The sequence below is a fragment of the Triticum dicoccoides genome, chromosome 3B (assembly GCF_002162155.2).
Source record: "Triticum dicoccoides isolate Atlit2015 ecotype Zavitan chromosome 3B, WEW_v2.0, whole genome shotgun sequence".
Lineage (NCBI taxonomy): Eukaryota > Viridiplantae > Streptophyta > Magnoliopsida > Poales > Poaceae > Triticum > Triticum dicoccoides.
In genome coordinates, this window is record NC_041385.1 from 540,961,064 (window position 1) to 540,985,220 (window position 24,157).

A 24,157-nucleotide genomic window follows, 5' to 3' on the forward strand; every position below is an offset into this window, starting at 1 on the left:
CCCATGGTTCTCTTTCTTTACCATGTTTCCTAGCAATGAAGTCTCTCTTATCATAGTGTTGATTCTTTGATTGTGGGTTATCAAGATCAACAGTAGGTTCAATCTCTACATCATTATCATTACTAGGTTGAGCATCAACATGAACATCATTATTAACATTATCACTAGGTTCATGTTTATCACTAGATTGTGTTTCAGCATCAGAAATAGAAATATCATTGAGATTCTCAGGTGTGTCTATAGCACGTTCACTCGTATGCAAAGTCCTATCAGTTTTCTTTTCTTTTTATTATGAGGACTAGGTGCATTAGTGTTAATTCTCTGAGAATCTTGCTCAACTCTCTTAGGATGACCCTCAGGATACAAAGGTTCCTAGGTCATTTTACCACCTCTAGTCATAACCCTATCAACATTATCAGTATTCTTATTATTCAACTCATTAAGCAAATCATCATGTGCCTTAAGTACTTGTTCCTCTTGAGTTGTAACCATGAAGGCATGTTTACTAATAAGCTTAACATCATTGACAGTTCTATTCATATAATCACTCAAGTGTCCAAGCATGTAAGCATTACGTTTCAATTGTCTACTAACATAAGCATTGAAGTTTTCTTGTTTAACAATAGAATTATCAAACTCATCCAAGCATTGATAGCAGACTTATTATGAGGAATATCACCTCCATCAAATCTATGGAGAGAGTTTACCTCTAATACTTGTGTCGGGTTATCAAGACCATGTATTTCTTCAATAGGCGGTAAATTTTTAACATCTTCAGCTTTAATACCCTTTTCTTTCATAGATTTCTTTGCCTCTTGCATATCTTCAAGACTGAGAAATAGAATACCCCTTTTCTTTGGAGTTGGCTTAGGAGTTGGTTCAGGAAGTGCCGAATCATTATCATTACTCAATATATTATTCAATAGTAATTTAGCTTGCTCAACAGTTCTTTCCCTGAAAACACAACCATCACAACTATCCAGGTGGTCTTTGAAAGCATTGGTTAGTCCATTATAAAAGATATCAAGTATTTCATTTTTCTTGAGAGGATGATCAGGCAAAGCATTAAGTAATTGAAGAAGGCTCCCCTAAGCTTCTGGGAGACTCTCTTCTTCAATTTGCACAAAGTTAAATATTTCCCTTAAGGCTACTTGTCTCTTATGAGCAGGAAAATATTTTTGAGAGAAGTAGTAAATCATATCCTGGGGACTACACACACAACCAGGAGCAAGAGAGTTAAACTATAACTTAGCATCACCCTTTAATGAGAAAGGAAACAACATAAGAATATAGTAATGGCGAATTTTTTCCTCATGAGCAAATAGGGTGGCTATATCATTCAATTTAGTAAGATGTGCCACAACAGTTTCAGATTCATAACCATAGAAAGGATCAGATTCAACCAAAGTAATTAACCCAGGATCGACAGAGAATTCATAATCCTTATCAGTAACAAAGATAGGTCAAGTAGCAAAATTAGGACCATATTTCATTCTAGCATTCAAGGATTTTTCTTTCAGCTTAGCTAACAGTTTCTTAAGATCTTCCCTATCATTGCAAGCAAGAAAGTCTCTAGCAGTTTCCTCATCCATAATATAACCCTCAGGTACCACAGGCAATTCATATCTTGGGGGAGAATCATAGTCTTTAGTTTTAATAATATCATCAGTTTCAGTAATTTCATTCTCTCTAACCCTAGCAAGTTGTTCATCAAGAAATTCACCTAGTGGCACAGTATTATCAAGCAGAGAAGTAGTTTCATCATAAGCATCATGCATAGTAGAAGTGACATCATAAATAACATGGGACATATCAGAATCAATAGCAGGTGTAGGAGTCGCAAGTTTACTCAAAACAGAAGGAGAATCAAGTGCAGAGCTAGATGGCAGTTCCTTACCACCCCTCGTAGTTGAGGGAAAAATCTTGGTTCTTTGATCTTTCAAATTCCTCATAGTGATCAACATATATAAATCCCAAGTGACTCAGAGAATAGAGCTATGCTGCCAGGCAACAACGCCAGAAAAAGGTCTTGATAACCCACAAGTATAGGGGATCGCAACAGTTTTTGAGGGTAGAGTATTCAACACAAGGGGAGCCAAAGAATATTCTCAAGTATTAGCAGCTGATTTGTCAATTCAACCACACCTGAAAGACTTAATATCTGCAGCAAAATATTTAGTAGCAAAGTAGTATGGAAGTAGCGGTAACGGTGGCAAAAGTAATAGTAGCAGTTTTGTAGTAATCGTAACATTGGCAACAGAAAAGTAACAGAGCAAAGATCAATATGTGAAAAGCTCGTAGGCAATGGATCAATGATGGATAATTATGTCGGATGGCATTCATCATGCAACAGTTATAACCTAGGGTGACACAGAACTAGCTCTAATTCATCAATATAATGTAGGCATGTATTCCGAATATAGTCATACGTGCTTATGGAAAAGAACTTGCATGACATCTTTTGTCCTACCTCCTGTGGCAGCGGGGTCCTATTGGAAACTAAGGGATATTAAGGCCTCCTTTTAATAGAGTACTAGACCAAAGCATTAGCACTTAGTGAATACATGAACTCCTCAAACTACGCTCATCACCGCGAGTGTCCCAACTATTGTCACTCTGGGGTTGCCGGATCATAACACGTAGTAAGTGACTATAACTTGCAAGATAGGATCAAGAACACAAATATATTCATGAAAACATAATAGGTTCAGATCTGAAATCATGGCACTTGGGCCCTAGTGACAAGCATTAGGCATAGCAAAGTCATAGCAACATCAATCTTAGAACATAGTGGATACTAGGGATCAAATCCTAACAAAACTAACTTAATTACATGGTAAATCTCATCCAACCCAACACCGTCCAGCAAGCCTACATTGGGATTACTCAGGCACGATAGTGAGCATCATTAAATTGGTGATGAAGGATGGTTGATGATGATGATGGCGATGGATTCCCCTCTCCTGAGCCCCGAACGGACTCCAGATCTGCCCTCCCGAGGAAGAACAGGGCTTTGCGGCGGCTCCGTATTGTAAAACACGATGAATCCTTCTCTCTACTTTTTTTTCTCCCCGGACGTGAATATATGGAGTTGGAGTTGAGGTCGGTGGAGGTCTATGGGGCCGCCCTAGGGGGGTGGCCACGCCCTCCACCCTTGTGGTTAGGGTGTGGGCCCCCTTAGGTTGATTCTTTTGCTAATATTTTTATTAATTCCAAAAAGCATCTCCGTAAAGTTTCAGGTCATTCCGAGAACTTTTATTTCTGCAAAAAAATAACATCGTGGCAATTCTGCTGAAAACAATGTCAGTCCGGGTTAGTTCCTATTCAAATCATACAAGGGAAAAAGAGTTTGGAAAAGTATATACGATGGAGACGTATCAAGCCCCGACGAAACTCTGATACTTAGTGGAATCAGCCATGGGAGGACCGATAGTTGGCAGCAAGCTTCAGTGACGTGTCAACCGGTGTCGTGGCGGACTTGCAGTCAGTCATGCTGGCCCTATCTAGAGTCTCCGCAGCGTACTTGGCTTGCGAGAGGTGCATGCCCATGGAGTCGCGGGTGACTGTGATGCCAAGGAAGTAGTGGAGACTACCCATGTCGGTCATGGCAAACTTGGAGCGGAGAGAGGATGTGATCCTGTCGAGCAGTCCGGTCGAGGAGGCGGTGAGAGGACGATGTCGTCCATTTAGAGAAGAAGAAAGGTTGTGCCTTACGCACACTGGAGGATGAACAGCGAGGTGTCCGAACGTGAGGATGTGAAGCTAGTCGGAGTGATGAAAGTCGTGAAGCGTTGGTACCACGCACGAGAAGCCTGTTTGAGACCATAGAGTGAACAGTTTAGCTAAGAGACATGCTCAGGGCGAGTAGAGTCAAGCAAGCCGGTGGGTTGACAACAGTAGACGACCTTAACAAGTGAGCATGGAGGAAGGCGTTCTTGATGTCAAGCTGTCGAGTCTCCCAATTAAGAGAGAGCGCGATGGAGAGGATGACGTGCACCGTGGCCGGTTTAACAACTGGACTGAATGTCTCGTCGAAGTCCATGCCTTGCTCATGAGAGAAACCGAGAAGCACCCAACGTGCTTCATAGCGATCGAGGGAGTCGTTGCGCTTGAGCTTGTGGTGAAACACCCACTTGCCGGAGACGATGTTGGCGTTCTGAGGCGGCGGCACAAGGTCCCAAGCGTTGTTGTTAAGGAGTGCACGGTATTCCGCGGTCATAGCATCAAGAAAGTTGTGACCCTTGAGAGCAGCGTGGGCAAAAATGGGAACCGGTGAGTACCTGTTGATAGAAACATGCATGTTAAGCCACTCACAGGAGGGCGATGGATGCCGAAGATGCTGCATGTGCGATGGATAGGCACGGGAGGGGGCGGGTGGCGAGGGAGGGCGCGCGGTGATGGGGGTGTGGGTGTGGTGATATGGGAAGGGGGACAACGACGGGCAAGGTGTCGTCGTCAAGGAAATCATATGTGGCAGTGATGGTAGGCTGAGGGAGGCAAAAGGAAAAGTCATCTCTTCAAAAACAACATGATGAGAGATCATGATGCGGTGGGCAGTGAGATCCATGCACCGATACCGCTTATGGTGAGAGGAGTAGCCGATAAAGACACATACACTCGAACACAATGACAGTTTATGTGGCATAGTGGAAGCAATGTTACGATAGCAAAGGCATCGAAAAACTCAAAGCGACGAGTAATCGGGATGGGTGTTGTGTAGGGCAAAGTAGGGGAGGGTGCGCTGACGATTTTTGTGGGAAGACGGTTTAGGATGTGAGTAGCAGTGTGGAGTGCTTCCACTCAAAAACATGGAGGTAAGCTAGCCTGAAATAAAAGAGAGCGCACGATGCCATTGACTGTGTGAATGATGCATTCAGCTTTACCATTTTGTTAGGATGTGTATGGGCAAGAGAAGCGAATATGAACACCATGCGTGGCAGCGAGAGAGTGGAGTTTGTTGTTATCGAACTGATGACTGTTATCACATTGTATGGACGTGAGAGACAAGCCGAACTAAGTAAGAGCGAACGCGCGAAAAGCAGAGGGCGAGGTGTAGGCGTCCGAATTTTGGTGAAGGGGAACGGTCCATAAAAATGTGTGACATCATCAAGAATCACTAGAAAATATTTATTTCCAGGGCACTCAATATAGGTGAAGTCCAAAGATCACAATGAACTAACTCAAATGGACGGGTGGTATGACTAGTTGAAGATGAAAAAGGCCAACATACATGACTTCCTAGCTGACACACATGACACAAAGTACTATGATTTGTTTGTTTGATACAAGGAAGAGAAATATGCTGCGAGAGACGACGGTAAGCATCATGTCCGGGATGACCAAGGTGACGGTGCCAAATGTCATGACGTGCAATGAGCGTTGCAAGGGCTCGAGGTGGCGGATGACATGAGAGTGTGTAGATCTCCCCCGTACTATTGCACCGAAGGATCTCGTGCCAGGAAAGAAGGTCCTTCACAGAAAAACCAAAAGGGTCAAAAGCGATTATCATAGTGAATTGACGAACAAAAACAAGATTTTTGATGATATGCGGGGTGACTAGAACATGGCATAAATGAAGAGGTCCGTTGGGAAAAAGAGAGGGAAGGGTAGAATGGCCGGACGTGGTGACGGGGACGGTGGAACCATCACCAACAACAACGTGACGGTACATAGGATGAGGGGAAAGAGAGGAGAGGATACCAGCATCGGAGGAGAGATGGTCGGTCGCACCGCTGTCCATGACCCACTCGGGGGCGGGCTGCTGCAGCGTCATGTTGGTGAAGTGTTGAGTGAGGGAGGAGGTATCCCACAATGGCGTCGATGCAGCAGGCGCGGCGTAGTGGGCAGCACCGAGCGGGGTGGCACCATTGGGCACGGCACCGTAGGCGCCATAGGGGACGCCCTGGTTAGCCGGCGGGCAGCAACGTAGGCGTGGGTGTGAGGGGTCGGGCCTCGTCCGAGGAGGCTGTCGGTGCTGCTCAAACCAGGCTGCATCAGCCACATGTATATGGCGCCAGTCCAGGGGTTGTACGGCGTCGGCATAGGAGGAGCGCCACCTGCATGTTTGTAGCCCTTATTTTTTTCCTTGCCCTTGCCATACCCAGTGGCGTGGGGGTGAAAGCACAAGTGCTCCCTAGGAGATTTTGATAATTAATGTCAACATATCTTTTGTTGGACTAATAGTTGTATCTAGTGTATTTCAAACAAGTTCAACAATGGCATGGCAAGGAAAATAGGATTGTGGACCCCTTCAAAATGCTAAGGACAAGGATTGGCAAAAGCTCAAGACTCTTCATTTTTGTCTAAGTTATTCAAGATCATACTGAGTCCATGGGAAAGCCAATACTATTAAAAGGGGATGAGGTGTTGCTTAATGATCTTGTTGCTCAAGTGCTTAGTGATATTGCTCCAAAACCCTTGGCCACTTTCTCTATCCACATATGTCCAAAATCTAAACTACAACTCGTCCCTACCAATATTTCCTACCCGGAGCCACCGAGTTGAACTGGACTTAGCCACTTCCAAAACCCTAACAATTCGGTTCCACCGATACGGATCTTGGCCCACCGAGATGGCCTTGCCAGCGCTCTGTGACTTGTTGCATTCACTTCGGTTTCATCGAGATGTTACAATAGGTCCCATCGAGTTGGCTTGACTGATTCTCTGTTGCCTTATTGCTTCATTTTAGTCTCACCGAGTTGATGCAATTAGTGCTAGCGAGTTGAGGTTTTCCCGTAGCCCTAGCACGTCGGTCCCATTGAGTTGTTCCAGTCGGTCCCGCCGAGATTACTAATGTTAATTTTTTTGTGCAGATCGGTGCCACCGAGTTTATGGATTGGTGCCACCGAGATGGGTGAAAAGTGTGTAACGGTTCGATTTTGTGTGGAGGCTATATATACCTCGCCACCCCCTCTTAGTAAGTAAGAGAGCCATCAGAACGTGCCTACACTTCCACCATACATTTTTTGAGAGAGAACCACCTACTTATGTCAAGCCTATGTGCATTTCGGTTGCTTAAAGGGCGTTGGGAGAATATCAAGCCTATGTGCAGCTGTTGGGTAGCTTGCTTGGAGCCAGTGGAAGTTGATCGACAGAGAATCCCCACCAAAGAGAGGCTCACTTGTAAACATGGATGAAGACGAAGATGATGATGGCCCAAGAAATTTGCACAAGCCCGATGGCGATAAAAAGATGAGAGAGAAGATCAAGAGAGAGCAAGAAGCATCGAGCTTGAGGGAGAAGATTGATGCCATGGTGCAATCAAACAAGTTGATGTTGTTGAAGTCGTTGGAGATCAAGAAAGAGTTGGCCGAGAAGAAGGCAAAAGAGAAGCAAGAAAAATGGCAAATGCTCAAGGAAGAGGGGCTCCGCAAAGCTGCCATTGAGGAGAGAAAAGCACGCGCCTCCGAAAACAAATCGATGTCATTGTTGCTCGCCGAAGAGAACAAGATCATGTCAATGAACCGCAATGACATGGACGACCTCACCAAAACATGACATGATATGGCAAGGAAAGAGATATTGAAGAGAAGAATGGTAGCTTCGGCCGGTCCGTGTTCAAGTTCCGGTGATGTTTTCTCTGCTCCATATGGAGGCAATGTGGATGATTTCGGTGCAGGAGTTGGAACAAGCGAGGGAGGTGGATTCGGTGGCGCCGATGAACTTTAATATGGACTCCATGGCGCGTAGTGAAGATCGACTCCCAAGATGATGCCGGACATGGGCGCAAACCTTTTGCATGCCCTCTTTTGCGTAATGAATTTCGCTTTTATTTGCGCGCAAACTGTTTATGTCATTTGAATTTGAACTTGTTTGTCAAACCCTATGTCAAATACGAGATTTGCAGTTTATCTATTTGCGGGTCTTCGCGGTGGTGCCCGCAGAAGCCGACCCGTAAAAAAGCATATTTCGCGAATATTTTTTTACGGATCCCTTTGGGGGGTCTGCATCTGTGCTAGTTCGCGTCGGCCTGCAAAAGTGATTTTGCGCGAACTGCAAATGAGTTTTGCGGGCCGGCGGGATGCGGGGTCTGCTAGAGTTGCTCTAACACCTGATGCAGACAACCCAACTGGGACAAGCATACAAAATGCTCTAAAACAAAGATGTGAACCAAACGCATCCGTGGTATCTGCGTTCAAAGCTCTCGTACCATCTGCGCTCGAAAGTATTTCGTGACTTTCCTGGACACGCGAACGCAGCAGCCGCGAGCCAGAGACGGGCGCGTGAAAGTGCCACCACGACGGCACGAGGGAGAGGATATTCCCCTGGCCACATGCAGGAACTCCTCCGGATCCTTCACGTTCACATCCACTAGTCCTGGCCATAGGAAGCCCGACCCGGCCGGCCCGGCCCAAAAAAGCCCGGCCCGACGCTGCCCCCGGGCTGGGCTCGGGCCTAGTTTTGGAGCCCGAAGGCCGGGCCGGGCCGGGCCCGGACCCGTCGTTTTTGCAGTTTTTTGAAGGTTGGGCCGGGCCGGCTCGAAGCCTGACGGGCTTTTAGGTGTTCAGGCCGGGCTCGGGCCCAGAAACACAGGCCCGATGGCCGGGCCTGGGCCTGGGTTTTTTGTGTCGGGCTTGGCTAGGCCCGGCCCGGCCCGAGGTTTGGCCAGGTATAACGGCCACACCACGAGAAGCCACCTCGCGTCTTCATGCCGCGGGAGGCAAAGACGCGAACGCGCATATGCCACGGCATATAAACTACTCCCTCCGATTCAAATTACTTGTTGTTCAAACGGATGTATCTAGATGTATTTTAGTACTACATACATACATTTGAGCGACAAGTAATATGGATCGGAGGGAGTACAAAGAAACCGAATCCCGGAACCCAAAACCAAACCTGATTCGCCGCGTGCCTTCCTGAAAGGGCGGCTAATTACTGACATGGATCGATCAGCAACGCGCCGGAGCAAGTCCGATCCGATGCCTGCCCCTATTCGTAGGCATCTCGTAATATTCCCTCGGCATCTTCCCGGCTCCCCGTTCCGGACCAGTATATAGCCCCGCACCCGCCTCCACACCCTTCCCCGTCAAAAGCCTCAACGCGCACGCACGCACGCACGCACACCACTCCAAGTCCGAAAAATCCAAGTCCAGGAAGAAGGACCGTACGTCGAGATGGCCGGCGTCGTGGTGGTGTTCGACTTCGACAAGACCATCATCGACGTCGACAGCGACAACTGGGTCGTCGACGGCCTCGGCGCCACGGAGCTCTTCGACAGCCTGCTGCCCACCATGCCGTGGAACACCCTCATCGACACCGTCATGGGGGAGCTGCACGCGCAGGGCAGGACCCTCCCCGACGTCGCCGACGTGCTCCGGGCCGCGCCCATCGACCCGCACGTCGTCGCCACCATCCGGGCCGCCCACAGCCTCGGCTGCGACCTCAGGGTCCTCAGCGACGCCAACCGCTTCTTCATCGAGACCGTCCTCGACCACCACGGCCTCCGGGGCTGCTTCTCCGAGATCAACACCAACCCCAGCCGCGTCGACGCCGACGGCCGCCTCCGCATCGCGCCGCACCACGACTTCCACGCCGGCCCGCACGGCTGCGGCCTCGGCACATGCCCGCCCAACATGTGCTAGGGCCAGGTGCTCGACCGCATCCGCGCCTCCGCCGCGGTGGACGGCGCCAGGAAGCGCTTCATCTACCTCGGCGACGGCCGCGGCGACTTCTGCCCGTCGCTGCGGCTCGCCAGGGACGACTTCATGATGCCGCGCAAGGGCTTCCCCGTGTGGGACCTCATGTGCGAGAACCCTGGCCTGCTCCAGGCGGAGGTGCACCCGTGGAGCGACGGCAAGGACATGGAGGAGACGCTGCTGCGGCTCATCAGCCGGGTGCTCGTCGAGGAGAGCCAGCTGCTGCCGCTCGACTGCAAGCTTGAGTCGCTGCCGGTGGCCGTCCAGGACGGCATGCCCATGCCGCTCGGCGTCAAGAATTGATCCATCCAACCGTGCTGCATTACGCTTAATTTGGGGACCGATACCTTGTCATCCAATGGCGAACTCGATAGTAGTAGTACAGTATTTGACTAATTTGTGCGTGTTGTCCTTGAGCCAACTGGCAATGCTGAAGCTCGATGTATCCCATCTATCTATTGATTGACGAATACATGAGTTGATGTGGCGAAAGTCAATTTCGGCCCATCGATATTTCACGAATTTGTTCAAGCCAACACACATCGAAACAAATTGGGTTGCTTACTATATGTGTCACATGGTTCTAGCCAACACATCTAGCAGCAATCTAGCTAGTCTTTCATAAATTTGGGACCGCAATATCTGACGAACATTTGTTGGGATAAGTTGATATTTGCGAACGTTTTAGATGTCAATTTTAGTTGTATGAGGTTGAAAATTTTCTTCGGAATGCATGCCATTTTTTGAAAAGAAGAAAAAAATTGCGTAAAAAATGGGCAAGATTTGCTATTTCATACCAAATAAATAAAAAGAAAACGTTCGCTTGACATACTCTCCTAGTTGATGTTCGACAGCTATCATTTTTGTAAATTTGTAGAATACAAAAAATGACAATTGTTTCGTGCTCACAAATGGATGAACCTCGGGTAGGAAGTGTGGCTTGCAGGGGTGCGGTCATTTCCAACCCAATAACAAAATAACTGGAAGTGATTAAAAGCAGAACATCAAATGAGATCCAAGTATAACCATTCATTAAGTGTCATTACAAGACGATGATAAACAGTAGTAATCGATAACAACAACAACAACAACATTAGTAATACATAAGAGGTCACAAGTGCACGATAGATCATTTTAAGTACACACATGATGACATTACATCGACTGATCTTTAGTTCAGTCGGTAGTAGTCTAGTAGATAGCATAACTTACAATAATAGTTGAGTTTAAGTCTTATACAGACACATCCTGTCTGCTAGCATAGAGGTAGGATACACACATATTTAGACTACAATAGGCAAGGGGTAACAGTCTTATGCAGACAAATTTCACTGGCTGATATGGTCCAGGTAGAGCAGACATAATGTACAATACGGGCAATGCATATTTGCACCAACTTAGAAAGCCCAGCGATAAACCAAAAGCGCTTCATGCTCCACTTGTGGTTGATTCAACAAGCATTTTTCATCATTTCTTCACGCATCCACAAACAAAAGGATAAAGTCTTGGATACACAAATTACCAACCACAGATCAACAAGATGCTCATCACAATAGTCATGAAAGCAAGGAGGAGATCAAACAAACGTACCAGAAGGGCGAGCACTCAACAACACCTGACCTCTTTGGTCTTAGTCCCTCCTTGCCTTTTTGGTTTTTCGAATGGTGGTGCCCTCACCAGCCAATGGCACCTCCCTTAGTTCACCACAGAGAGAGAAAACAGCCAGACCACCTACTCGACAGCGATGGATCAAACATGAAGCACTGGAGGCAAGTAGAAGTATATACCTGGTAGTACCATCCACCTTTTAACCTAGGGTAGCAGGACCATCGACCAATGTTGCATTTTCCTAGAAGCCCAAAGAACATGCAACCCAATCAGATAAACATGTTACTGATATTGATCCAATGCTTATAAAAGACGGAAGGAACACCTTAGAATTGTCAACTGGGACAAAGGCTTGCGAACGTCAGCATTCATCAGTTCAATTTTAGAAAGGCTAGATAAATATGGTCTACTAGAAGGAGGCCAAAGACAATGACAAGGAGGTGCTACTGTTCTTTGATGCAACAATCTTTTATTCATAAAACTTGTATTCCTGAGCTATTCATAACTTGTATTTCTTAGCTAAATCTTTTATTCAAGGTTAATATGTTTCTGCTATTTCAGAAGTTACAGGACACACAAAAGGCACATCAACTACGGATTTGTAGACTGGGCTAGATACTTGTATGCTTTTTGGAAGATGGACGCCATCAGAAGACATGCATTAACCTCGAGCCTGGGCTGTGGTACGTTAGAACTATGAACCATCGATCGGCTGATCTCAAAGGATATGTATAGAGTGAGTGCAGTACGCCAGTTGTCAAAACAAAAAACAAAGTGAAGACCAAGCAAGCAGAAATCAAAATGAAGCACCTATAGGTATATCGAGAACCAATCACAGACCAAACATTAGTACATATGAATGCTAGTACTTTGACACAACTGAATGGTAACTGACAATTATCACGCTTGCTTATGTAGCCACACACATGTAGTACTTTATTGACAGGACAACCCATAAACCCACCTTTTATTGACCCATGGCGGGGAAGCAAGGGATGATTGAGAGCCAAGAACAACAGGAACCTAAAAAACATATCGGTTAAAGCTAATAAGAATAACTGCACAAACGAAAACAGCAACAGCTTACATGCAAAATACAACACACAAAATCATACCCTTGCAGACTGATCACCGGAGATGGGCAAGATCAGGACCGATCCAGCGGGGAATGCAGGAAGAAAAAAAGCACCAGCATCAGTAGAGAAGCTTCCAACGGGCAACACCGAGGGTGGTACATCACCAGAAGTAGTCCACCCCGCATCACTAGTAGAAGGTCCGGAGGAATCTGCCTTGCAATATAAAACCACAAATCTCGAGGTCTTTTCCACAAGCACATCTATCGTGATAACTTGGAAAGATGTCTCCTCGGCATCAGGCATAAAGCTCTTTGAAGACATAGACACCACAAATTTATACTTCTTACCAATCAAAGTGGATATGTCTTTAGGGATGGCTGGGTCTCCACGCGCTATTTCAACAATCTCATCAAGGGTTGTACGACTGGAATGCCCTTTCACGCAGCAAAGTGATCAAAGATTTAGCAGCTATCTCTTTTCCAACCCCATCAAAGAAAATAAACTCGGCCTCCCTTGAATCGTCAGTGCATCTGAAGCATATGCGACATCTATACGAAAAGACGCATTATTATATAGCGAGAAGGAGAAGGAAAGTGTGCATTATGAATAAAAGTATAGAGTAATACCTTGGCATTGCCTCGGTGGAGGCACAAGTAGGGTTAATGCACCTGTAGACAGAGTCGTGTCACTGTGCTATTTTATGGCACTTCTCACAAGACATGAACCACCAAGGCTGACCAGGACTGAGCCTGGACAGAGTGGCCGAGCAGAAGGAACGCGTGCTCTGAAAATAAACGACGTACCACAATATCAGATGATAACATAGCTAAAAAGCCCATACTGCCACACACGAACAAAGGCAAGATGGTCACCTTATTCTCATAGATGTTCAAGTCGAGAAGTTGACCAACTATTTTAGTTTGTAGATTGACCTGCGCACTCTTCTCATTTGTTGTTTTACCAGGGAGAATAATCTTCTTTACATGAGAGGACTTGCCTTGCGGGCTACACAAACCGGAGAAGAAGAAATAAGCATAGAGTCAAAATAGCATATGGACAAAATAGAAAGCAACAAACGGTCTAGTACAGTCGTAGCACCTTTCATGAAATTGAGTGCTGTCAGAGATATCATCATTAATATACAATTGGCATGCCGCGCTACCACTAACCCCCCTGCGCCCTACAAAACATTTAGGAAAAACACCAAGTCAAATAGAAAGCACCAGGTAATAAAAGAGGCTCCACCTTATCTAGGCCTAACTTTCATAGTTTTTAACCAGGGTCCCAACAAATAAAGCAATGATTGGCCCAGTTTGGCCTATCTACATGACATCATTTCCATTGAAGGCCTTTGCCTACTCTCCCCACAGTACGACATTGATCTGATATCCACTGCACAAAAAAGAGGGCATTGATATCAAATCTAGCAACGTCCAGAACACAAGGTAAATAGTGAGCAACAACCTCACGTCAACGATAGTGATAGTTCGCTTTACAGAAGGCTCGACTCTGTTATAGCTGTGGTATATGTTGAATTTCAGGGTCCAGCAACCCGTGAGAGGTTCGAACACTGGGGTGCATGTGGATATCTCAACCTGTCTAGCCTGCCTACTCGTGATCCTCCCTAGCCTAGCGCGTAGAGCTCACAGAGACACAAAGACATAGAGATTTATACTGGTTCGGGCCACCGTTGTGGTGTAACACCCTAATCCAGTGTGGTGTGGTGGATTGCCTCGAGGGGCTATGGATGAACTAGTACAAAGGATGAACAAGCCTCAGGAGGTGAGGTGTTCTTGAGCTGGTGTGGTGCTCGGGGTGGAATCTATCTCTCTCTACTATGGTGGTGGCTAAGTCCTATATATAGTCGCCCTGGTCCTCTTCCCAAATATGAGCGGGAAGGGATTCCACAACGGCGGGATTTGAAAGGGGACAAGTAGTACAATCTATCCTGACAGAAGTAGTCTTCGCATGCGAAAAGCCTCTGGTCATGACGCAGCGGTGGACTCGACGATGACCTCCGTCCTGCCGTCCTGGCGGTCTTGGTCTTGTTGCACCGGAATGGAAACCTTTGGCTGATTCCTCGAGACTCCGCGCCTATGGCTTGCCTCCCTTGCACCGAAGAGGAAACCTGCGCTCTGCGCCCGCCTGGCTGTGGTCGTCATGGCTCACGTCAGTTGAGCCTCATGAGGTAGCTGCATAGATCTCTCCGCCCCTCAGGAGCCCTCCTGAGGAGGCCAACTCCTTCGGGGGTCTTGGCGTCGTCCGCCTCGCGAGGGTCTTGTTGTGTTGTTGTTGAAGTTGGGCCATACCAGGCCGTCGATGGAGCCACGCGGTGGGCCGTAGGCAGGCAGGACTGGATACCCCCAAGTCCAGGACGCCGACAGTAGCCCCCGGGCCTAAGGCGCGCTCGGACTTGGCTTCTAGACGAAGCCAAAGGGCAAGTGCGCAGCATCGCGGGCCCTAACCGTCTACGGCCGTGATGACGCGTGGCGATTGATTGGACATGGGCGACTCCGCTTCCCCATGATGCCTCGGCAACTGCTTGACTTGACAACTGCATGCTGCATGAAGAAAGGATCATCATTACTAGAAATCATGGGAGGCCGACGATTTACCTTCTCCCGGCTATAAACGTGCGAGCAGGCGGACCCTCTGCCCATTTCTCTCTAGACTTGCTCCCGCTTGCTTCTTTCCGCTCCGTCTTGCTCCCATGGCACCGATCAGGAGGTTCTCTTTGGCAGAGAAAGGGAAGGCTCCAAGGGAGGGGCCGGACCCTTTGCCGCCAAAGAAACGACTCCACCTCCACGGCGATGCTGGCGCGAGGCGAGAGGTGGCTAGGCCTTGGCAATCGAGGCCTCCGCCTGGATTCCCCCTCCCCTTGTATGCCCGGGCGCAAGGTGAAGGAGCGCACCGTCGAGCGGCGCCTCGCGAAGATGACAGGGCCGCCATTGCCCTGCCGGCCGCACCATGGACCCAAACTGAGGATAGCTCATGCGAGTTCATAGTGTGGGCGGCGATGCCTCCCAATACTTGGATCCGATTCCCGCGGTTCTTCGCCAATGAACTGCCTCCGAGGGGACCGGTGGAGCTATGGCTGTAGCACGCGGGGTGCAGCAGCCTGGCCACCGGGGCTGAGGCGAGGTGGTGTCGTCCGGAGACGTCTTCATGACGCGCGGATGGGGCGAGGTCGCCCGGGCTTGCCGAGCAGAGGGAGCCCTGGCAATTCACTTCGAGTACGACGGCGCGTCCACCTTGTTCTTCAAGGTCTTCAACGAGCAAGGCGAGCGGCTGGAGTGCTGTCCCGGAGGAGACAGCTGAAGGGACGCCGTGATGGGCGCTGGATATGTCGTTGCCCCCTTCAGCGCTTCGTCCAGCAGCAGCGAATACTCCTAGGGATCCAGCAACTCTCCTGAGCCCAGCGACTCTCCAGAGTCGAGCGACGACAACTATGTGCCGCTGAGCTCCTGCTGGGGTCGGAGTGCTGCTGCGGCTGCTGCCCGGCATCGTCAGCGACGCCGCTAGGCCTTGTAGTTGTTTTTCCTACGCGAGATGAAAATCAGCCCCCGTGGGGCTTGTAAGGACCGAGATGTATTCAATAGTATCATTAGTTCCTTTTGACTTTGTAATGAACGCGTGTATTCCAGTCTGAGTGAGTCCCTCACTTTTCTCTTCCCTCGACAGCGTGGCACTCTACGCCGGTGGGACCCAGTCCCCAGGCAGGCTTCAGCTGTCGCTAGTGTGCTAGGTCGCGATGTCGTGGTCAAGGCTAGGAGGTGAGCGGCACAAGGTCCGGTAAGAGCTCATGAGGCGCGATGCTCAGGAGATCCCCCTTGGCGTGCAAGCAGCTGCGCAGAGAGTTGAAAAGGGGAGTTGAACCGCCCAAGTGGAACCGCGGGTGGCGGTGGGAAATGACACGTATGGGACCACGAGAATCCCTACTACGGTTGCGGGGCGCGGGGTGGTGAGAAGAGCGGGATCAGCAGTCAGCACAAACACTCAGGTCGTTTACCCAGGTTCGGGCCGCGAGGATGCGTAATACCCTAGTCCTGCTTTTGTGTGTATATCTATGTTCTTGGAGTTCTTGTGCTAGCTACAACGAGCGTAACTGTTGGGGAACGTAGCAGAAATTCAAAATTTTCCTATGAGTCACCAAGATCTATCTATGGAGAAACTAGCAATGAGAGAGAGGGGAGTGCATCTACATACCCTTGTAGATCGCTAAGCAGAAGCATTCAAGAGAACGGGTTGAAGGAGTCGTACTCATCGTGATCCAAATCACCGGAGATCCTAGTGCCGAACGGACGGCACCTCCGCGTTCAACACACGTACAGCCCGGGGACGTCTCCTCCTTCTTGATCCAGCAAGGGGAAAGGAGAAGTTGAGGGAGAGCTCCGGCAGCACGACAACGTGGTGGTGGAGCTTGCAGTTCTCCGGCAGGGCTTCGCCAAGCAGTACTACGGAGGAGGAGGTGTTGGGGAGGGAGAGGGCTGCGCCAGGGGCTAGGGTGAAGCTCCCATGCGCCTCCCCACTATATATAGGTGTGGAGGGGGCTGGTTTCTTGCCCTCCAAGTCCATTGGGGCGTTGGCAAAGGTGGGAGAAAAGAAATCCCATCATTTCCTTCCCCACCGATTGTTATCCCCCTTTTTTAGGGATCTTGATCTTATCCCTTCGGGATATGATCTTATTCCTTCTAAGGGGGGATCTTGGTGCGCCTTGACCAAGAGTGTGGGGCCTTGCCCCCACTACCCACGTTCATGTGGGTCCCCCCATGCTGGTGGGCCCCACTCCGGAACCTTCTAGAACCTTCCCGGTACAATACCAAAAAATCCCGAACATTTTCTGGTGGCCAAAATAGGACTTCCCATATATAAATCTTTACCTCCGGACCATTCCGGAACTCCCCGTGCTGTCCGGGATCTCATCCAGGACTCCGAACAACATTCGGTAACTGCACACCAATTCCCATAACAAGTCTAGCGTCACCGAACCTTAAGTGTCTAGACCCTACGGGTTCGGGAATCATGCAGACATGACCGAGACAGCTCTCTGGCCAATAACCAACAGCGGGATCTGGATACTCATGTTGGCTCCCACATGTTCCATGATGATCTCATCGGCTGAACCACGATGTCAAGGATTCAAGCAATCTCGTATACAATTCGCTTTGTCTAGCGGTATTATACTTGCCCGAGATTCGATCGACGGTATGCCGATACCTTGTTCAATCTCGTTACCGGCAAGTCTCTTTACTCGTTCCATAACACATCATCCCGTGATCAACCCCTTGGTCACATTGTGCACATTATGATGATGTCCTACCGAGTGGGCCCAGAGATACCTTTCCGTCAACCGGAGTGACAAATCCCAGTCTCGATTCGTGCCAACCCAACAGACACTTTTGGAGATACCCGTAGTGCACCTTTATAGCCACCCAGTTACGTTGTGACATTTGGTGCACCCAAAGCATTCCTACGGTATCCGGGAGTTGCACAATCTCATGGTCTAAGAAAATGATACTTGACATTAGAAAAGCTTTAGCATACGAACTACGATCTTTGTGCTAGGCTTAGGATTGGGTCTTGTCCATCACATCATTCTCCTAATGATGTGATCCCGTTATCAACGACATCCAATGTCCATGGTCAGGAAACCATACCCATCTATTGATCAACGAGCTAGTCAACTAGAGGCTTACTAGGGACATGGTGTTGTCTATGTACCCACACATGTATCTAAGTTTCCTATCAATACAATTATAGCATGGATAATAAATGATTATCATGAACAAGGAAATATAATAATAATAACTAATTTATTATTGCCTCTAGGGCATATTTCCAACAGTCTCCCACTTGCACTAGAATCAATAATCTAGTTCACATCGCCATGTGATAAACACTGACAGATCACATCCCCATGTGACCAACATCAAAAGAGTTTACTAGTGTCACTAAACTAGTTCACATCATCATGTGATTAAGACTCAATGAGTTCTGGGGTTTGATCATGTTTTTCTTGTGAGAGAGGTTTTAGTCAACGGGTCTGCAACATTCAGATCCGTATGTATTTCACAAATCTCTAGGTCATATTGTAAACACTGCTTCCACGCTCCACTTGGAGCTATTCCAAATGGTTGCTCCACTATACATATCCGGTTTGCTACTCAGAGTCATTCGGTCAGGTGTTAAAGCTTGCATCGACGTAACCCTTTACGTCAAACTCTTTATCACCTCCATAATCGAGAAACATGTCCTTTATTTACTCCAAGGACAATTTTGACCACTGTCCAATGATCCATTCCTGGATCATTCTTGTACCCCTTGACTGACTCATGGCAAGGCACACTTCCGGTGCGGTACACAACATAGCATACTATAGAGCCTACGTCTGAAGCATAGGGGACGACCTTCGTCCTTTCTCTCTCTTCTGCCGTGGTCGAGCTTTAACTCTTAACTTCATACCTTACAACTCAGGCAAGAACTCCTTCTTTGACTGATCCATCTTGAACACCTTCAAGATCATGTCAAGGTATGTGCTCATTTGAAAGTACCATTTAGCGTTTTTGATCTATCCTCATAGATCTTGATGCTCAATGTTCAAGCAGCTTATTCCAGGTTTTCTATTGAAAAACACTTTTCAAATAACCCTATATGCTTTCCAGAAATTCTACATCATTTCTGATCAACAATATGTCAACAACATATACTCATCAGAAATTCTATAGTGCTCCCACTCACTTCTTTGGAAATACAAGTTTCTCATAAACTTTGTATAAACCCAAAATCTTTGATCATCTCATCAAAGCGTACATTCCAACTCCGAGATGCTTACTCCAGTCCTTAGAAGGATTGCTGGAGCTTTGCATATTTGTTAGCGTTCTTCGGGATTGAAAAAACCTTCTGGTTGTATCACATACAACCTTTCCTCAAGGATATCGTCGAGGAAACAATGTTTTGACATCCTATCTGCAAGATTTCATAAATCATGCAGTAATTGCTAATATAATTCCAACAGACTCTTAGCATCGCTACGAGTGAGAAAGTCTCATCATAGTAAACTCCTTGAACTTGTCGGAAAACATCTTAACAACAAGTCGAGCTTTCTTAATGGCGATACTTACCATCATTGTCTGTCTTCCTTTTAAAATCCATTTGTACCCAACGGCCTTACGTCCATCAAGTATTTCTTCCAAAGTCATGGATCCTCTCTCAGATTTTATGACCTCGAGCCATTCGTCGGAATTCGGGCCCACCATCGCTTCTCCATAGCTCATATGTTCATTGTTGTCTAGCAACATGACCTCTAAGACAGGATTGTGTACCACTCTGAAGTAGTACGCGTCCTTGTCGACCTACGAGGTCCGATAGTGACTTGATCCGAAGCATCATGATCACTATCATTAGCTTCCACTTCAATTGGTGTAGGTGGCACATGAACAACTTCATGTGCCCTGCTACTCACTGGTTGAAGTGATGGTTCAATAACCTCATCAAGTCTCCACCATTCTCCCACTCAATTCTTTCGAGAGAAACTTTTCCTCGAGAAAGGACCCGTTTCTAGAAACAATTACTTTTGCTTCCGGATCTGGGATAGGAGGTATACCCAACTATTTTGGGTGTCCTATGAAGATGCATTTTTATCCGCTTTGGGTTCGAGCTCGTCAACCTGAAACTTTTTCACATAAGCGTCGCAGCCCCAAACTTTTAAGAAACGACAACTTAGGTTTCTCCAAACCATAGTTTAAACGGTGTTGTCTCAACGGAATTATGTGGTGCCCTATTAAAGTGAGTGCGGTTGTCTCTAATGCCTAACCCATGAATGATAGTGGTAATTTGATAAGATACATCATGGTACGCACTATATCCAATAGGGTGCAAATATGATGTTCGAACACACCATCACATTATGGTGTTCCAGGCGGTATTAATTGTGAAATAATTTCCACAATATCTTAATTGCGTGCCCAAGCTCGTAACTCAGATACTCATCTCTATGATCATATCATAGACATTTTATCCTCTTGTCACGATGATCTTCAACTTCACTTTGAAATTACTTGAACCATTCAATAATTCAGACTTGTGTTTCATCAAGTAAATATACTTAGTATCTACTAAAATCATCCGTGAAGTAAGAACATAACGATATTCACTGCATGCCTCAGCACTCATTGGACTGCACACATCAAAATGTGTTACTTCCAACAAGTTGCTATCTTGTTCCATTTTACTGAAAACGAGGCTTTTCAGTCATCTTGCCCATGTGGTATGATTTGCATTTCTCAAGCGATTCAAAATCAAGTGAGTCCAAACGATCCATCTGCATGGAGTTTCTTCATGCGTATACACCAATAGACATGGCTCGCATGTCTCAAACTTTTCAAAAACGAGTGAGTCCAAAGATCCATCAACATGGAGCTTCTTCATGCGTTTTATACCAATATGACTTACATGGCAGTGCCACAAGTAAGTGGTACTATCATTAAAATCTTATATCTTTTGGCATGAAAATGTGTATCACTACGATCAAGATTCAATGAACCATTCTTTTAGGTGCAAGACCATTGAAGGTATTATTCAAATAAATAGAGTAACCATTATTCTCCTTACATGAATAACCGTATTGCGATAGACACAATCCAATCATGTCTATGCTCAACGCAAACACCAAATAGCAATTATTTAGGTTTAACACCAATTTCGATGGTAGACGGAGCAGGCAATGCTTGATCACATCAACCTTGGAAACACTTCCAACACACATCGTCATCTCACCTTTAGCTAGTCTCTGTTTATTCCGTAGCTCTTTTATTTCGAGTTACTAACACTTAGCAACCGAACCGGTATCTAATACCCTGGTGCTACTAGGAGTACTAGTAAAGTACACATTAACATAATATGTAGATCCAATATACTTCTGTCAACCTTGCCAGCCTTCTCATCTACCAAGTATCTAGGGTAGTTCTGCTCCAGTGTCCGTTCCCTCATTACAGAAGCACTTAGTCTCAGGTTTGGGTTCAACCCTGGGTTTCTTCACTGGAGCAGCAACTGATTTGCCGTTTCATGAAGTACCCCTTCTTGCCCTTGCCCTTCTTGAAACTAGTGGTTTCACTAACCATCAACAATTGATGCTCCTTCTTGATTTCTACTTTCGCGGTGTCAAACATCCCGAATATCTCAAGGATCATCATATCCATCCATGATACGTTATAGTTCATCACGAAGCTCTAGCAGCTTGGTGGCAATGACTTTGTAGAAACATCACTATCTCATCTGGAAGATCGACTCCCACTCGATTCAAGTGATTATTGTACCCAGACAATCTGAGTACAAGCTCAACGATTGAGATCTTCTCCCTTGGTTTGTAGGCTAGAAAACTCGTCGGAGGTCTCATACCTCTCGACGTGGGCACGAGCCTGAAATCCCAATTTCAGCCCTCAAAACATCTCATATGTTCCGCGACATTTCAAAATGTCTTCGGTGCCTCAATTCTAAACCATTTAACATTACCGAACTATCATGTAGTCATCAAAACGTGTATGTCAGATGTTCGCACCATCCACAGACCACGTTCGAGGTCCAGCGCACCGAGCAGTGCATTAAGGACATAAGCCTTCTACTGTCCCCATAATTGCTACTGTCAACTTTCAACTATATTTTCTCTAGGAACATATCTAAAACAGTAGAACTAAAGGCGAGCTATGACACAATTTGCAAAGGGGTTTTGACTATGTTCAGGATAATTAAGTTCATCTAATGAACTCCCACTCAGATAGACATCCCTCTAGTCATCTAAGTGATTACATGATCCGAGTCAACTAGGCTGTGTCCGATCATCATGTGAGACGGACTAGTCATCATCGGTGAACATCTTCATGTTGATCGTATCTACTATACGACTCATGCTCGACCTTTCGGTCTCTTGTGTTCCGAGGCCATGTATGTACATGCTAGGCTCGTCAAGTTAACCTAAGTGTTTCGCGTGTGTAAATCTGGCTTACACCCGTTGTATGTGAACGTTAGAATCTATCACACCCGATCATCACATGGTGCTTCGAAACGACAAACTTTCGCAACGGTGCACAGTTAGGGGGAACACTTTCTTGAATTTTTTAATGAGGGATCATCTTATTTACTACCGTAATTCTAAGCAAATAAGATGCATAAACATGATAAACATCACATGCAATCAAAAAGTGACATGATATGGCCAATATCATTTTGCTCCTTTTGATCTCCATCTTCGGGGCTCCACGATCATCATCGTCACCGGCATGACACCATGATCTCCATCATCATGATCTCCATCATCGTGTCTTCATGAAGTTGTCTCGCCAACTATTACTTCTACTACTATGGCTACCGGTTAGCAATAAAGTAAACTAATCACATGGCGTTGTTCAATGACACACAGGTCATACAATAAATTAAGACAACTCCTATGGCTCCTGCCGGTTGTCATACTCATTGACATGCAAGTCGTGATTCCTATTACAAGAACATGATCAATCTCATACATCACATATCATTCATCACATTCTTTTTGGCCATATCACATCACATAGCATACCCTGCAAAAACAAGTTAGACGTCCTCTAATTGTTGTTTGCATGTTTTACGTGGCTGCTATGGGTTTCTGGCAAGAATGTTTCTTACCTATGCAAAAACCACAACGTGATATGTCAATTGCCATTTACCCTTCATAAGGACCCTTTTCATCGAATATGATCCGACTAAAGTGGGAGAGACTGGCACCCGCTAGCCACTTGATGCAACAAGTGCATGTCATTCGGTGGAACCTGTCTCACGTAAGTGTACGTGTAAGGTCGGTCCGGGCCGCTTCATCCCACAATACCGTCGAAACAAGATTGGACTAGTAACGGTAAGCATATTGAACAAAATCAACGCCCACAACTACTTTGTGTTCTACTCGTGCAAAGAATCTACGCAATAGACCTAGCTCATGATGCCACTGTTGGGGAACGTAGCAGAAATTCAAAATTTTCCTATGAGTCACCAAGATATATCTATGGAGAAACTAGCAACGAGAGAGAGGGGAGTGCATCTACATACCCTTTTAGATTGCTAAGCGGAAGCGTTCAAGAGAACGGGGTTGAAGGAGTCGTACTCATCGTGATCCAAATCACCGGAGATCCTAGTGCCGAACGGACGGCACCTCCGCGTTCAACACACGTACAGCCCGGGGACGTCTCTTTCTTCTTGATCCAGAAAGGGGAGAGGAGAAGTTGAGGGAGAGCTCCGGCAGCACGACGGCGTGGTGGTGGAACTTGCAGTTCTCCGACAGGGCTTCTCCAAGCACTACTACTACGGAGGAGGTGTTGGGGAGGGAGAGGGCTGCGCCAGGGGCAAGGATGAAGCTCCCATGCGCCTCCCCACTATATATAGGGGTGGAGGGTGCTGGTTTCTTGCCCTCCAAGTCCATTGGGGCGTTGGCAAAGGTCGGAGGAAAGAAATCCCATCATTTCCTTCCCCACCGATTGTTCTCCCCCCTTTTGAGGGATCTTGATCTTATCCCTTCGGGATATGATCTTATTCCTTCTAAGATCAAGAGTGTGGGGCCTTGCACGCACTACCCACGTTCATGTGGGTCCCCCCATGCTGGTGGGCCCCACTCCGGAACCTTCTAGAACTTTCCCGGTACAATACCGAAAAATCCCGAACATTTTCCGGTGGCCAAAATAGAACTTCCCATATATAAATCTTTACCTCCGGACCATTCCGGAACTGCTCGTGACGTCTGGGATCTCATCTGGGACTACGAACAACATTCGGTAACTGCACACCAATTCCCATAACAAGTCTAGCGTCACCAAA

General features: G+C 46.9%; 1 protein-coding gene across 1 annotated transcript; it reads left to right on the plus strand.

Moving 5' to 3' along the window:
- The first annotated feature begins 9,036 nt into the window (after nucleotides 1–9,036).
- On the plus strand, nucleotides 9,037–10,156 carry LOC119281514 (inorganic pyrophosphatase 1-like). Its single transcript, XM_037562016.1, has one exon. It carries the CDS (start codon nucleotides 9,117–9,119, stop codon nucleotides 9,582–9,584), a length of 468 nt encoding a protein of 155 aa, XP_037417913.1. The 5' UTR covers nucleotides 9,037–9,116; the 3' UTR covers nucleotides 9,585–10,156.
- The last annotated feature ends 14,001 nt before the right edge of the window (nucleotides 10,157–24,157 follow it).